The sequence below is a fragment of the Sorex araneus genome, chromosome 2, assembly GCF_027595985.1.
Source record: "Sorex araneus isolate mSorAra2 chromosome 2, mSorAra2.pri, whole genome shotgun sequence".
Taxonomy (NCBI): domain Eukaryota; kingdom Metazoa; phylum Chordata; class Mammalia; order Eulipotyphla; family Soricidae; genus Sorex; species Sorex araneus.
In genome coordinates, this window is record NC_073303.1 from 196,307,372 (window position 1) to 196,324,293 (window position 16,922).

The window sequence follows — 16,922 nt, forward strand, 5'->3', positions numbered from 1 at the left end:
ATTTTGTTTAGGGGTCACACCCAGCAGTGCTCAGGGCTTACCCCTGGCTCTGTGCTCAGGGGTCATGCTGAAGTGCTCCCGATTTTTAAACATTTTTGTGTTTTTGTTAGGATTATAATTTTTTGGAACCAGCCTGAATTACAGGGTTATAAAGATATTTATGATTGAGTTTCAGGCATATAATGTTGTTGCGTATACTGTTCCCAATCTCTTCATCAGTGTCCCCAGTTTCCTCCCCAGCCCCCAGTTTGCCTCTGTGGCAGGCGCATTTCCCCTCCACCAGCATCCTCACCTCCCTTCCCTAACTTATTCATCACCGCCACCCCCCAGATTTTAATTCTTTAGTCAAGCAAGATAGGTTGTTTTTTTTTTTTTTTGCTTTTTTGCTTTTTGGGTCACACCCAGCGATGCTCAGGGGTTACTCCTGGCTTTGCACTCAGGAATTACTCCTGGCAGTGCTTGGGGGACCATATGGGATGCCGGGGATCGAACCCGGGTCGGCCGCGTGCAAGGCAAACGCCCTACCCGTTGTGCTATCGCTCAGGCCCCAGTTTTAGTTTTTTTTTTTTTTTAAAGGAACTTTCTTAGATGTGGGGGAGAGAGGAAGGAAGAAATAACGTGCTCAAGAGAGCGCAGCAAGCAAAGAGGGAGGAACCAGCCAGCCAGATAGTGCTGAAGGAGAACACGGACTTGAAGACCGAAATTTCAGAAAGTGGAAAGAGAGATGCGGGCTGGGAGGAGGAGAGACAGTACGAGGGGGAAGGTGCTGGTCCGAGGAACCCAATCAAGTCTCTACAGCCCAGCCAGGGTGACCCCTGAGCACGGAGGCCTGGACAGACCCTGAGCACCACCGGCTGTGGCCCCAAACCAAGACAAACCCCCTGAAAAAAAAATAATAATAAAGCATTGACTGGGGCTGACCGGGCGCGCGTGTCAGCCTGTCCCGCCCACCCGAGCCGGAGCTCTGGGCGGGACTCCGAGTCCCACGGTTCCACCCCCCACCTCCCGCTGCTGTCCTCTCATGCCGTTCCCCTCCTCCCTCCCCGGATCCTGGCCTTCCCGCTGCCTGGTCCCGCGGGAGGCCGGCCCGTCGGTTTCCTCTGCGCCCGCAGCTCCGAGCGGTGGGTCTGGGCGCGCCCGGGCGCCTCATTATCTGCGTTTCCGCGGTCGGCGCCCGGGGACTTGGCCGGGCAGCTCGGGGAACGCGCTGTGCCCTGCTTCCTGGGGCCGCCCGCGCCGCGGGGCGTGTGTGCGTGTGTGTGCGCGTGTGTGTGTTTGTGAGTGTGTGTGCATGTGTGCATGTGTGTGTACGTGCGTGAGTGTGTGCGTGCGAGTGTGTGCGTGCGTGTGCGCGTGTGTGAGCTCATGTGCGTGCGTGTGTGTGTGTTTGGGGGATGGAGTGGTCTCCCGACTCCCTCGGACCTGCAGCCTCCCACGCGCTAGACTTTGATTCCCCCCAGTCCGGCCAGAACCTCAGCCGCTATGCCCAGAGCAGCTGCTGCCACCCACTTGGGATTCTAGGGACGCTCACCGGTGGTGCCAGAGGATGGGGACGGTTCTCCCAGAGTCGTCCAGGATGGAACGCGGGCTCCCTCCCGCTCGCCAGCCGGCTCAGTTCTTTGCACCATTTCCCCTCTGTGGTCTAGTTTATAATAATAATAATAATAATTGTTATTATTATTATTATTATGTTGTTGTTGTTGTTACTATTATTATTTTGGTTTTGACGTCGCACCCGGCGGTGCTCCAGGGACCATATGGAATGTGGGAGATGTAATCCCAGTCGTCTTACCCAATGTGCTATAGCTCTGGCTCCTGTCATCGTCATCACCGTCATCATCATCACCGTTATCATCATCATTATCATCACCATCATCATCATTTTGCTTTCTTGGCCACACCTGGTGGTGCTCAGGGCTTACTCTTGGCTCTGTGCTCAGGGATCACACCTGGCGGCGCTCGGGGGACCATGGGGGGGTTGTGTGTGTGCTGGGGATAGGACAGACACAGGTTGCAAGCAAGCGCCCTCCCCGCTTTATTATCTTTCTGGTGCCCGTGGCCCATTTTAAAACAAAGTCCAATTATGAGCGCGGGGCTGCCGGCTATGCGCGCGGGCCGGGCGTCAGCGCCTCCGGGCCTCCGAGCGCGGCGGAGAACTAGCCGGGAACCCCGAGAAAGCTGCCCGCGAGCGCAAAAGCCCACGGGGTAGGGAGCCCTGGGGCGCGCTCGGCCAGCACCCGCTCCCGGCCGCGCCACCCCCAACTGGTGCGCGACCAGGTCGGAGCGAGCGCGGGCCGCGCGCGGGGGGCTCCGTCTCCTCTCCGGGGACCGTGGGGACGAGCCGCGGCGGGCGGATCCCCCGCTCCCACGCCCGGGGGACCCCACGTCTTCGCGGTCCCCGCCCCGGCCCCGGCCCCGCCCCGAGGGCACCGGGGCTGAACGCGCCGCGCTAGCTCCGAAGTGCGTCACGGGCACCGGCCGCGCTGCTCCAGCTCAGGGCGAGGCTGGCCGCTGGCCAACGAGGGCCGGCCCAGGGGTGCCGGGCAGTCTCTGGGGCGGGCACCCGGGCGTGCCAGGCGGAGCGCAGTTGGGGAGGTGCTGGGGGGCGGGGAGGACTTGGCGGGGGGCGTCCTCCGCGCCGGGCCGCCAGCCGGGGGCTCCCCTGGCCCTTCGGACCCCCGAGTTCTTCTTGGTTTCCCCCCCGCGCCGCGGCAGCGGAGTATTTTTCCTCTCCGAGAAACTCTCGGACCCTTCTCGGGGCTCCCCGCCCCGCCCCAGCTCCCCGCCCCCTCCCCTAGGCTGACCCGAGCCTGGAGGGGGGAAGGAAGGTCCGGGCCTGGGGCACCTCGGGTGGTGGGGGCCAGCGAAGCCGCGGGCCACCGACCCGCCCCCCGCCATGTGACGCCCCTCTCGTCGCAGCGACCCCGCGCGTGGCCCGGGCCCCCCGGATCACCATGCGCCTGCCGAGCCCCGCGCGCCCGCTGCCACCCGCGCCCCAGCCCGTGCCGCAGCCGCCCGGGCAGTTCCTGCGCCTCTTCTACTGCACGGTCCTGGTCTGCTCCAGGGAGATCGCGGCGCTCACCGACTTCTCCGGTAAGGAGCGCCCTCCCCGGCCGTGCGCCCCCGAGCTGCGCGGCGCCCAGGTGAGCCCCCGGCCGAGGGCAGCGGCACTGGGGCGCGGGCGGTACCCGCGGGATGCTTAGGAGTCGGGACGCGCGCGTTGAGCCCGTTTCCTAGCCTGCAGGGACCCCCCTGGTGGCTACGTGGCGCGTGCGGCGCCGGCACGGGTGCCCCCCGCGTGGAAGGATGGGTGGGATCATTTCTGAGCCGCCGTGGAGCGGTGAGGGCGCTGGGCCCCGACCCTGAGCCTTGCGCGCCCGTTAGGGAGCCTGGCCGGTCGAGGTGGGACCCACGTGTTGCGGCCCGAGAATAGCCCCGGGAGTGTCCGGGGCAGAATCCGGGTGTGCCCATAAAGAGGCGAACCGTGGGCGGGGTGGGGACGTTTGGCTTCCTGTCCGAGAGCCGCAGCCTGGGAAGACTGGCAGTGGGCGACAGGGTGGGGGTGCGGTGGGCGGCGGACAGTGGGCGGTGGTCTCTGTCGGAGACGCTCAGAGCTTTACAGGATTGAGAAGAGGCTCCGGGGCAAGGCTCTAGGGGCGGGCCGGCTAGCCAGTGTCAACCTGGTGAAGAGTACATTAAAAAAAAATAAAAAACTGTCCTGGGACCCGTCCCGGGCCGCGAGGAGGCTTGTCTGGGGGTAGGGGGGCCCATGGGGGTGGCGAGGTCTGGTCCCGCAGCTGAGCACAGGATGTCTGTGGGGTTGGCAACGGTGGCATGGCCAAGTGGAGACGTTTCTGGGTTGAGTGAGATTGGCCGCGTTCTCACATTACCTACCAGGGCAATTGCTCCGAGACAGCCCGGCTGGCTCCCTGGGGCCAGACCTTGCCTTTCCCTTTCGTTTCTCCCCGCCCCGGCCCCGCCCCCGCCCCCCGCCCGCCTCCACCTGGGGTCTTTCTTGCATGGGGCTTAGCCCTCCTGCCCCCTCGGTGAGCCCCGCTGCGCTGCGGTCTGGTCTCTTCCCACTGAGATTGGTCCGGACCCTCCTGGGCCTGCCTGGTGCTTCACAGATGCCAGGACGGGGCAGAGAACCCTGGCACATCGCAAGCCCAGTTGGGTTTCTGGTCTGCTCACAGAGACTGTCATTGTTAGCTGGGGAGCCCTGAGGTCAGAGGTTCTTTGCTTTGAATATTTAATATCAAGGCAATGTTTCCACCTGGCAAACCAAGCCAAGATATGCCTCTTTGGCAAGCTGAGCGCGGGCCTTAAAATCGAGCTCCGTGGGGTCAGAACACGGTGGGAAATGCCCCAGGGAATCGCTTTTCAAGCTGGTGGCTGGAGGCTGGGGGGAGGATGGGGCAGGGAATAGAACTTTCTTGGCTGCTCGGGAAAAGTCTGCGTCTGCTGATTTAAACTGGGGACAGCAGTTCTAAACCTGGCCACCCTCTGGCCCTGATGTTGTTAAGGAAAGCATTAAAATCCCACAAGCTGTGTGTGTGTGTGTGTGTGTGTGTGTGTGTGTGAGAGAGAGAGAGAGAGAGGGGGGGGGGGAGGGAGGGGGGAGGGAGAGAGAGAGAGAAAGAGAGAGAGAGATCATAGCAACTGAACAAATATTGCTTTAGGTAGATGATCTTGGGGTAACCATTAGATTGTTTTCCCAGATTAAAGACACTGGGCATTTGTTTCTTTAGGGGCGCCTTTGTCATACTTGTAGCAGCCTATAGGTGCCCCCACCCCCCCAGGTTTGGGTCCTGGGTCTATAAGCGTAGCAACTGTGACCAAAGATGAATTTGAGCTAACAGGGAGGGGAATGGGTTGTCTAAATCCACGCTGGAAGGAATTTCCTTCTGCTTTCCTGCAAACCTGAATCCCAGGATTTAAACCTCACTCACTCCCCGCCCCAGCAGGAGGTGGTGAATCTTACCAGATCTCGGGTCCCTCAGACCAAGCAGCTTTGCTTGTTCTCCAGGGATCTCTCAGGAGTAAGGACAAGATGCCAGGGAGCTTTGGAGAGAGAAGAAAACTAATCTCCTCTCCAAAGCACAGGCACACTCGAGTTCAAACAAAGTGACATCAGGGGGAAAGAGAAAGTCTCCGAGACTTGATCAGTTTGACTTGAGACTTAACCCACCATTAGGGGACACCCCCCCAACCCCCCTCCCCCGCTGGCCAGGCCCCGCCAACCATGTGATGCACAGCAAGGAGAAGGAAAATTCCTCATCTCCAAGATGACAACCCAGCATTTCAGCTTTAGTGGCAACTGTAATTCCTGATTCAGGACCTCTGCCCCATCCCCCACCCCCCACCCTTACCTCTTTAAGGCACCACTCCTAAGGCACGATGCCTGCTTCCAGGGGGGACAGGCAGTTCTGTTCCTTTTTTATGAACTTGGGGGAATGGATTGAAACCAGAGCCCCGAAGAGACAGTGAGTCCCTCCCCCCTGGGGCTGACAGCGGCCACACAGCCCCGAGAGCAGCCTGCAGCCCGCTCAGATTCTTGCTTGTTTTTCTAAGCTGTGGAACATCAAGAGCTGAAACTGAAGGAGGAAAGAGCTGGGGCGGGGGGGGGGGTGCCGTGAAGAAAACTGAAGACCCCTGCACCCTGGCAGGGAGGAAGGGTGGTGTGTGTTCGCAGGGGAGAAGGTGCTGGAATGTCAGACCCGCTAGCCTGTGGGTGGACCAGGTCAGGCTTTGCTGGGGATTGGCAGAGTCTGGGAACATTCTTGAAGTCTTCATACCGTTCCTTGAGTCTTTCCCAGAGGCGTCGGCTGGCAACGTTTTCGTGGGTCATTGGTGTGCGTGTCCCGGGGGTTGCAGCATCAGATCTCACTCTTAATCAGCCTGGAGCTGCATCCTGGCCTCCTCGCCAGGCTCGTGACAGCGCTAATCACCGCTGAGCCTGCTGGGAAACAGCCCCCACCTGCCCCCGCATCCTCCTCCCTGCAGATGGCAAGACGGGGCCAGAGGGGGCACGGGAGGCTGTAACCGCTGCTTCTCAGGCCCGTCTCAGAGAGACGAGAGCAAAGGCAAAGCTGGAGACTCCCTTGGGGGCCAGAGTCTAGATAGGACAACGGGACAGGACCTTTGCCTGGCACACAACCAACCCAGGTTCAATCCCCGGCACCCCATAGGGTCCCCAGAGCCCTGCCCGGGGTGATCCCTGAGTGCAGAGCCAGGAGGAAGCCCTGAAACACCACACCAAGGCACTCGGGTGGCCCATCCCCCTTCCATGTGCCCATGTACTTGGCTTCCTCCTGTCTCCTCTTGGATGGTGGGGTCGGTTCTCTAGGTGGTGGCCCCCGACTGATGGTTTGGCTGGAGGGGTTCAAATGGATTATCAATGATGATTATGGTGATGGTGGTGGTGATGATGATGACGAAGATGATGATGAAGATGATGATGATAGTGATGGTGATGATGATAAAGATGATGATGATAGTGATGGCGATGATGATAAAGATGATGATGGGGATGGTGATGAAGATGATGATGATGAAGATAATTATGATGATGATGATGATGATGTGCTCATCAATGTTCCAAGACCAGAGCAGGCAACTGAGGTGTGTTGTGGTGAGGACCAAGGGCACCAACTGCGGTTCCAGCCATGGAGACTGGAAGGCCTAGAGTCCAGCTTAATTTGAGGGTATCTGTCCATTCTTGCCCTTGTTGGGGTATGGTCCTTCCCATATCTACTCAATTGAGGCCAGCGGGGGTCTTCTCTCTCCTGTTCTTTTGCTTGCTTCTCAAAGAAGTCAGACGTGGTTGATGGATGTGGGGAGGGCGTTGGTGCAGGGGAATAGTTGGGAATGGAAGCCGATGTCCCTATTGCCACCTAGAGCCTGACGCTCTTGACTTTTGGCCTTGGTCACCTGATTCCATGCTTGCTTTGCCCCGAGAGAGAGCACCAAGGCGGGGAGAAATGTGGGAAACGTAGGGAAGTGGATGGGAAATAGGTGTGTGGGACCACCTTGAAGGCCTTCCTGGTCCTCATCTGTTCTCCCAGACCTCAACAGAAGGTGATCACACAGCTATAGGAATTGCTGAGCTCATGCATGTACACACAGACACACACACATGTGCACACACATGCACACACATGTGCACATACATGCGCACACTTGTGCACACACATACGCACACTCACATACACGCACACACACATGCACACATGAGCATGCATGCACACTAAGGATCAGTCCCGTGAGAGTATCTATGTCATTGGCTCATTTATTTGTCCAGCGAAGGAGACAGACCCAAGTCCAGGTTTCACTGGCCCAGAATTCCAGAACAATAGTACAGCGGGTAGCACACTGGCCTGGCATGTGCCCCACTGGGTTCGATCTTTGGCATCCCATATGGCCCCCCAAGCACCACCATGAGTGATTCCTGAATACAGACCACGAGTAACCCCTGAGCATCACTGGGTGTGGCCCCCAAACCAAAACAAACTAAAAAGAGTTGCAGAACTGAGGAAAATGGGAATGTGTTTGGCCGTGGGGGCGGAGAGTGGTCTGAGGTCCGAATTCAGTCCTCCTGCGGGTGGGATGGGTGACTTCCCCGTCCTCTTAGGAAAGGTGGCATGGCCCGGCTCTGCTCAGGGGTCCGCGCTAATTCTCCAGCCCACCACCCCTTAGTTCTGCCCGTGCGGAGCGTCCCGGAGCCTCTGGCTGGGGAGAGCCAGGCAGTGGCCACCTTCCAATAGCTCTGGACGGTTCTAGTGGACAGCCAGACTTGAGTGTGCCCGTGGATCTGCACAGCCAGGAGCACTCGGGCCGGAGCACCCAGCTCACGTGACCCTCGCCCTCAAGGACGCCACGACTATATTTCCCCAGCTGTCCAATTGTCACAGCACATCCCGCCCCTTAACACCCTCAGGCACACGCCCATACCCGTACACACACAGCTGGGCACCCCGAACCCTGGACATCCAGCACACAGGGCCCCCCAGACAGGACCGAGAGTTGTCCTGGGCCCTTGTCCTCCTCCTCCTGCCGGTCTTCCTTGTTCAGCACCTCATGGAGAGAAAGCCGGTGTGTCAGCAGAGGCAGAGCAGCTCAGCTTCTGCGGACGCGTCCAACTGTCGCCAGAGAGAAGCAGCGTGGATGACGCTCCAGTCTGGGCCGCGGGCTCGGCTGTTTCCATGGAGAGTCACCGCTGCAGGGAGGGTGCTGCCCGCTCACTCCGCATCTGCGAGGCCCAGTCTGGATGGGTGCAGGAAGGGGGGGTCGTTATTGCTGATTGATGGCTTTGGTCTCCCGGGTGCCGTGGGGGTGGGAGCGGGAAGGCGGGGATGAGATCTGAGCTGGCCCCTGCTAGCGGCCCTGGTGGGGAGGGTTGCGGGGGGGCTCCGACGGGGGAAGCTGTGTGTCCTGCTGTGTAGAGGCCAGTGGTGGCACCGCGCTGGCTATCCATCCTGGGGGGTGGGGGGCTGAGCACGGTTTCCCGATCACTTGAGGAGGAGTCTGTTGTTGCTTCTGCTGCCCATAGTCCGTGTATCTCATCTCCTCCCCCTGTGGCTATCTCCCGGGGGGGGGGGGGTGTCTGCCCATCTACGGAGAGGGGAGGGGAGCATGAGGTCTGCCGTTCTGTTTGTTTCTGTTCTATCTTAAAAAATAAGTGAGTTGCACTGTGCACTGGAGAGATAGCCCAGCAGGGAGGGCGTTTGCCTGGCAACCAGCCGACCCAGGTTTGATCCCCAGCATCCCATTGGTCCCCAGAGCGTGTCCAGGAGTGATTCCTTAGCATAGAGCCGGGAGTGACCCCTGAACATCATTGGGTGTGACACCCACCAAAAATAAAAAACACAAAACCCAAAATTGTTACTTTTTGCTTATAGAGTTGATCTTTAAACAATGCAGGGGGACTGGTACCAGCAGCCTGCCGGGTCAAAAACGGGGACTGAGCCCCAGTATTATCAGTATACTATCAGTGAGGTTGATTCATGCACTTTGCATGTGGGAACCCTGGGTTTGAATTCTGGTGGTGCGCAGCCTCCCCAAATGACCCCACACTAAAATGCTTGGATCCCTGGGGGTAATGAGCCTGGAAAGAACCAGGGTTTCCTTCCTACACACCCCAGTTCCTGACCTTGCTACTCACCCTATTCCCACCCCTGCAAATAACATCTAGAGGCAGGACTATTTTTTTGGGGGAGTGGGACAGGGGTTACTCCTGGTGAGGCTACATATGGGACCATATGGGGTGCTGGGGACCAATCCTGGGTTGGCTGCATGTAAGGCAAGGACCCAGCCTGCCGTACTATCGCTCCAGCCCCGAGAGGCAGGATTTGAACTCAGTCCCCCTCTGGTTTGAAAAACTCATGTATTGTCTGTGGACCAGAGAGACTGTATACCCCAGGCAGTGCAAAGGGTTCCCCAAGCATTTCTAGGTGTGGCCCAAGCCCCCTCTTCCCCAAAACCAAATCCTAAAATCCCATAATAATTATATATATTTTTGCTTTATTGGGCCACAGTGGGTAGGGTGTTTGCCTTGCATGCAGCCAACCCGGGTTTGATTCCTCTATCCCTCTTGGAGAGCCCGGCAAGCTACCGAGAGTATCCTGCCTGCATGGCAGAGCCTGGCAAGCTCCCCGTGGCGTATTCGATATGCCAAAAACAGTAACAACAAGTCTCACAATGGAGACATGACTGGTGCCCGCTCGAGCAAATTGATGAACAACGGGACAACAGTGCTACAGTGCTCTTTTGGGTCACACTCGGCGATGCACAGGGGTTACTCCCGGCTCACGCACTCAGGAATTACTCCTTGGCGGTGCCCGGGGGATCATATGGGATGCTGGGAATCGGACCCGCAAACGCCCTACCTGCTGTGCTATCACTCCCGTCCCAATTATGTCTTTTATGCTAAGTAATGGACCCAGAATGCCTCTGATAATGGACTTGACATTTCCAAGGATCTGATCCCCACCTTCCGGCTCCTACCCTGAAGCACCCAGGAGACCAAAACCACTGGGGGTCTGGGATCTCTGAGATGATTTTCTGAGAATCAGTCAGTCAGTTATTTCTTTCGCTTTCTTATTTGGGGCCACATGTTGGGGGTGGGGGTGGCAGGGATATTCGGGGTCCCGGCCCTCTGCTCCAGAGCACCCCCTAGTGGACACTTTGGGTGAGGCTGGCTGCTTTGTAGTTTCCCTCCGTAACATCCTGGAGTCAAGATTTTTGTAACTTAAGGAAAACCTCAGATGAGATTTGTGGCCAATCCAGTGCCTCTCGTTGGTCCCTGCTGAGGTATCTACCCCATCGTGTCCTTGTTCCGCACCGTCTCAAGGGAACCTCTGGTTCTGGGTAGTCAGGGACTCGATGAGACTCCCCAGAACAGCAAAAGTGGGGTTTGGAGCCATAGTACCGCGGGGAGGGCACTTGTCTTGCATGCAGCAGCTGATCTGGGTTCAATCTTCAGCATTCCATATGGTCCCCTGAACACCTCCTGGGGTAGTTCCTGAGCACAAAGCCAGGAGTCACCCCTGAGCATCATACAAGGGGTGTCCCCTCCTCCCCAAACAAACAAAGAACAGTCTTCTTCAGTATCTGTTCTGGAGGCTTCTTCTTTCTTTGATTAGTGGGTCTGGGGGCCACATCTGGTGGTCAGGGGCTATTCCTAGTATATTCCTTGGGACTGACCCCGTTAGTAGCGCTGAGAGTTGCTGTGTGGTGCTCGGAGCCAATTCAGGTCAGCTGCTTGCAAGGCGAGGGCCTTACCTCCTATAGCAACTCTCTGGCCTTGGACAATGGTTTATTTATTTATTTATTTATTTATTTTGGTCACACCTAGCTGCGCTCAGGGCTGACTCCTGGCTCTGTGCTCAGGGATCTCTCCTGGCGGGGCTCAGGAGATGCTGTGTGATACTTGTGCTCTGACCCGGGCCGGCTGTGTGCAGGGCAAGTATCTTACACTCTGTACTGTCTCTCCATCCACTGGATAATGTCTCCAAACGTTATGTTTATGAATCCTCACATTGTTTTGAATGGGACATGACTATGATCAATGGTAGAAAGGAAGAAACCCAGGCAAAGGGAGTTTCAGTCACTCTGGGGGGGAGTCTTGAGCCCTAAGCAATTTCTTGAATAAAAATAATTCTAAGTTTTTTACTTGTTCATCTATTTTTTATTTTTTGGGGGGTCACGCCTGGCAATGCTCAGGGGTTATTGCTGGCACTGCAGTCGGGGATCACTCCTGGCAGTGCTCAGGGGACCATATGGGATGCTGGGGATTGAACCCGGGTTGGCCGCCTGCCAAGGCAGGAATCGTACCCGCTGTACAATTGTTCTGCCTTCAAGTAGTTTAAAGCAAAGTCACTTCTGTGCCAGTGATCATTCCCTCTCTAGAGCCGCATCTTCCCTGGCTCGTGGCGACGTCCCTTCCCCCTGCTCCCCAAGAAGAGAAGAACCACTCAGCCAGGGAGCTGACTCCAGAGAGAAAATCGTTTCTGGAAATAGAGGGGAACAGCTCTTCTGCAGCCAGTCCTTCCACAGAACACTCACATTGCTGACTCAAACCCAGGAAACTCACTTTTCAGTGCGTGAGTGACTGAATGCAAGAGGTGGCCAGGAAATGACAATCCAGAGGGCCGGACGACCGGCAGAAGATCTGGTATTGATCCTGCGGCTCCCCTGGGGCCTTCGCAAGCAGGATTCTGATGGACCGGGGAACACTGTCGCGTGCAGACAGACAGGCGAATAAAGGGAAGGAAAGAGGAGAAGTTGATTGGGGTGCGCTCCAGAGTGGAACTCCACACCGGCCCCTGGAGGCTGGGGTAGAGCCGGGCCCTGGGAGAGACTAAGCGTGATTTTGAAGTTGTCTTGGGCGGGAAAGGAAGCAAAGACGGGGGAGTGGTCACTTGGTGAGCACCGGATAGAGCCTGGGGGCTACCAGGCTCCGCTGGGCCATCAGCCCTGTCCTGGGTGCCTGAGGGAGCAGGGCGCTCCTTATTCCCGGAGTGTGCGGCTACGTCATCAGCTGGCCGCCAGGTCCCTGGGTGAACCTCACAGATTCCACAGGTGCAGGAGGGCAAAGATGAGACCAATACTGGTTTGTCTTTCTTTCCCTCTTCCTTCCTTCCTTCCTTCCTCCCTTCCTTCCCTCCCTCCTTCCCTCCTTCTCTCCTTCCCTCCTTCCTTCTTTCCTTCCTTCCTTCCTTCCTTCCTTCCTTCCTTCCTTCCTTCCTTCCTTCCTTCCTTCCTTCCTTCCTTCCTTCTCTCTTTCTTTCCTTCCTTCTTTCTTTCTTTTTCTTTCTTTCTTTCTTTCTTTCTCTCTTTCTTTCTTTCTTTCTTTCTTTCTTTCTTTCTTTCTTTCTTTCTTTCTTTCTTTCTTTCTTTCTTTCTTTCTCTCTCCCTCTTCCTTCCTTCCTTCCTTCCTTCCTTCCTTCCTTCCTTCCTTCCTTCCTTCCTTCCTTCCTTCCTTCCTTCTTTCTCTCTTTCTTTCCTTCTTTCTCTCTTTCTTTCCTTCTTTCTTTCTTTCTTTCTTTCTTTCTTTCTTTCTTTCTTTCTTTCTTTCTTTCTTTCTTTCTTTCTTTGTCTCTCTCTCTTCTTCTCTTTCTTTCTCTTCTTTCTTTCTTTCTTTCTTTCTTTCTTTCTTTCTTTCTTTCTTTCTTTCTTTCTTTCTTTCTTTCTTTCTTTCTTTCTTTCTTTCTTTCTTTCTTTCTTTCTTTCTCTCGTTTGTTTTTGGGTCACACCTAGTGATACTCAGGGATTACTCCTGGCTCTGCACTCAGGAATCACTTCTGGCAGTGCTCAGGGGACCATATGGGATGCCAGGGACTGAACTTGGGCCAACAACAAAAAAAAATTATTTTTTGTACTGTTGTTCCAACTCTGATACTGACCCTTTAGATTAATGTACAACAAGGAATTGGAACAAAAACCAGATTTTTTTCTTTTTGGGGACACACCCAGCTATACTCATGGCTTTCTCCTGGCTCTGCGCTCAGGGATCACTGTGGCAGTGCTCAGGGGACCATGCGTGGTGCCAGGGATTGAACCTGGGTCAGACGCATGCAAGGCAAGCGCCCTATCAACTGAGCCATCCTCGCTCCAGCCCCTCAAGATCTTTCTTACAGACCCAGCACCTGGAAAAAGCAAACATTTATTGAAATGATTGATGAGGAGCAACCCGGCCTTCTAGGAAGAAAAGATGACAAGTTGTTTCTGCCTGGGTTCAGGATTGGAGGGGAAAATAATCTCCCTGGAGGAGACGGAACCGCTGTTCTGTCTTGCTAGACTCTGGGTCCTGAATTCACATGACTTTTACCGGGAAACTCAAGCTGAGAAACTAATTAATTTGTTCCAGGTTGGTAGTTCCCCAGGGTACTTGGCAAAAACAAATGCTCCCATGTAGAAACATCTTTCATGCAGACCCACAAGATTCCTATAGAGGAAATCCTGCAGATCATAAACACACAATCTAAAATTACATTACGTGAGTAGCCGTCGGCAGCCAAAACAACTGACCTAAATACACAGGAAGGCATGTAAAACATAATCATAAATGAAAGCTTAACAAACAATGCAAAATTAAATTAGTCCGGTTCTGCTTTGGGGCAGGGGTTGGGGTTCGGGATGGAAACTTCCAAAATATGGGGATGGGGAGGTGTCATGGTGGTGGGGTTCGTGTTTGAATGTTGAATGTAATCAAATATCGTGAACTGATTTATAAAAATAGAATTATATTAAAAAATAATAAATGAAAGGGCTGGAGAACAGTTCAAAGGGCTGGAACACATGCTTTTGATCTGGGGATCAGTCCCCCGCCCACGGCACTGCGTGGTCTCTCAGAAGCACCACGAGTGAGCCCTGAGCACTGACCCGGGAGGAGCCCCTGAGCATTGCTGGGTGGAGTCCAGAAACAGGAAAAAAGGAAGAAAGGGAAGGCAAGGGAGAGGAAAGAAAGGGAAGGAAGGAACGGAGAAAGAGAAGGAAATTAAAGATAGGTTTAAAGATGGGCTCTGAATCAGGAGAAAGGAATGGATGGCTATCAGGAGAGAATTTTGGCATATTTGAAGGAAAGAACCACATCATGTACTAACATTAAAGTCTGTGCGTTGAAATGAGGAGCTTTCTCATTTCTAAGGTGGACAGATGAGAGATGGATGGAGAAACAGGTGCCTGGGAAATAAAGCAATAAGAAATCATCCTGAATCAGCCAAAGAGGTGAAGACATGGGGAAGAAAGTTTATAAGACGTGAACACATGAATAGATTTTTTTTGTGTTTCTAACCTGCCCTCTAGAGAGAAAAAGCAGGGAAAATGAAGGAGAGACAGCGTCCAAAGTGACAGGGACTTAGAATTCGTTTTGCAGAAAGGGATGATAGAGAAGGTGGAGAACTAGGACAGGGTGGGGCATTTCCCCTGCATGTGGTTGATCTGGGTTCAATCCCTGGCACCACATGTGGTCCCCTGAGCACCACCAGAAGTGATCCCTGAGCTCAGAGCCAGGAGTAAGCCCTGAGCACTGCCAAGTTTGCCCATCCCCCCAAAAATAATTTGATGAAAGTGTCCAATTCAAAAGGCATACATTAACAAATGTATTCCCTTTGTATTTAAACTGCATAGCACTGTACAGTACTGTCGTCCCATTGTTCATCGATTTGCTCAAGCGGGCACCAGTAACGTCTCCATTGTGAGAGTTGTTACTGTTTTTGGCATATCAAATACGCCACGAGTAGCTTGCCAGGCTCTGCCATGCAGGCGGGATACTCTTAGTAGCTTGCCAGGCTCTCCAAGAGGGATAGAGGAATGGAACCCAGGTCAGCAGCTGCAAGGCAAACGCCCTACACGCTGTGCTATCGCTCTGATGTATTTAAACTACAAAATACTAAACTCAGGCAATAGGTTTTTTTGTTTTGCTTTGGAATCACACCCAGTAGGCGGTAAGGGCCTGGTCAGTATGTGGGGTTTTTCCTAGCGGTGCTCAGGGGACCACATGTTGCCAGGAAATCAAATCTAGAGTTTCTGCATGCAGAGCCACACTCCAGTTCTGTGGATTGTCTCTCCCAGCCCGAGAGGTATCCTCTTAAAACCATCAGAGAGGGGTCTAATATCATCTATTGCCTTTGTGTAGCCACAGTGACCATCAGAAGCCAGTGAACTGGGGCTGGAGCCATAGCACAGCGGGGAGGGCGTTTGCCTTGCATGCGGCCGATCCGGGTTCCATTTCCAGCATCCCATATGGTCCTCTGAGTACTGCCAGGGGTGATTCCTGAGTGCAGAGCCAGGAGTAAACCCTGTGCATTGCTAGGTATGACCCAAAAAGCAAAGCAAAAAAAAAGCCAGTGAACTATTTTCCAGATTCAGGGTGGCAGTGGGGTGGGGGGAGGGGCAGATATCTTTATCCCCAGCCAAACTCTCTTTGAGAGTATGTGCAGAGTAAAGCGTGTTGACCACCAGTAACTCATGACTGAAAGAACTACTGAAGGATGTACTTCCTGAAGAAGGGTACCGAGTCTAGGGGCAGGACTGAGCACCCACGAGAAAAACGGGTGCTACCATTTCTAATTAATTTCATCCCCATGGCTTGCTCCGCTAGCCCATTTAAACACCACCATATCTCGGGGCCAGAGTGATAGCACAGCGGGTAGGGTGTTTGCCTTGCATGCGGCCGACCCAGGTTCAACCCCTGGCATCCCATATGGTTTCCCCAGCACCGCCAGGAGTAATTCCTGAGCATAGAGCCAGGAGTAACCCCTGAGCATCACTGGGTGTGACCCAAAAAAGCAAACAAAACAAAACAAAACAAAATAAAGACCGCCATCCCCATGCCTTGAGAGAGAGAGACAGAGACAGAGACAGAGAGACATTCTCTAAGGCAACTAAGGATGATCCAAGGGAGTATTCCCACTGACTTAAGACTTTCAGCCTGAGGTTTCTAAGACTCCTCTCAGAACTCATTTGTTCCTTGACTACATCACAGGACATCTATATGCCAGGCCAGGAAAAGCGCTCTCTCTCTCTCAATATCTGGTGCCCTGGATGTGATGACATCCCCGAGGCCTGGGGCTGCAGCCTTCTCAGCAGATCGATGGACTCACGAGATAATCGACCTTGTGGAGACCTGGAGACATAGAACAACAGGCAGGGGGCTTGCCTTGCACTGGCCAGCTTGGGTTGGATCTCTAGCACCCCATAGAGCCCCCCCCCAGCACTGCCAGGAGTCAGCCCCGAGCACTGCCAGGAGTGATCCCCAAACCATCGGACAAAGGAAAACAGGAGAGCCCATTGAAGGGATAAATAACAGCTTAGCAGGTGGCAGACTCCCCGTCCCCACCCCCCAGAGCTCGGAATAGAGGGTTTAGTAATGTGACCGGCAGCCACCAGACAGCTCTGCCCACGCACAGGTCTGGTACAGCCACTGCTGTATTTCAGGACACCTGGGCCGCTAGCCCACACGGCCCCCTCACGGTGGCTTCCTCCTGCGTGGACAAGTTAGGGGGTCATGAGGATGCTTGGGGTTCGTTTTCCCCAGAGACCCGGGTGTCGGACGCCGAGAGAATTAGGCACCATTAACATTCCCAGCTCAGGTCGCTGCATCGGCAACGTGTGTTTGCAAACTGTCTGCTTTCGCGTCTGCCTCTGATGCCCGTGGAATACAAATCGTCTCATTTGGGGCCGGAGGAGCCGGGCAGGAGAAACCTAAGAATGATCTCCAAAACAAATCTTTAATTCGGATGAGCATAATAGAAGGTAATCCCATTTCAAGTCCGTTCGCATTCCTTTGATGAGTACAAATGAGTCCCTTTCCCCCTGCCATGTGGGGGAATAATCTGGATAAAAATAACCCTTTTTGTCTGCCAGGGCCCGAGTGATGGGTAGCTTCCAGACTCGTGTTTCAGGGCCCAGCCAAGCACCAG

At 54.8% G+C, this 16,922-nt stretch overlaps 1 protein-coding gene across 6 annotated transcripts in view; it reads left to right on the top strand.

Annotated features, from left to right (window-relative positions):
* The first annotated feature begins 1,019 nt into the window (after nt 1-1,019).
* The window catches only part of EVA1C (eva-1 homolog C), a 95,225-nt gene continuing 79,322 nt past the window's right edge, over nt 1,020-16,922 (top strand). For 2 of the 6 annotated variants that reach the window (XM_055129506.1, XM_055129507.1), the window contains exon 1: nt 2,060-3,093. In XM_055129506.1, the coding sequence (XP_054985481.1) occupies nt 2,955-3,093 (139 nt within the window). In that variant the 5' untranslated portion in view covers nt 2,060-2,954. Of the gene's footprint in view, nt 1,122-2,055; nt 3,094-16,922 lie in introns of those variants that run through there. The other 4 variants (XM_055129505.1, XM_055129508.1, XM_004620346.2 and 1 more) reach the window with 4 other exon arrangements.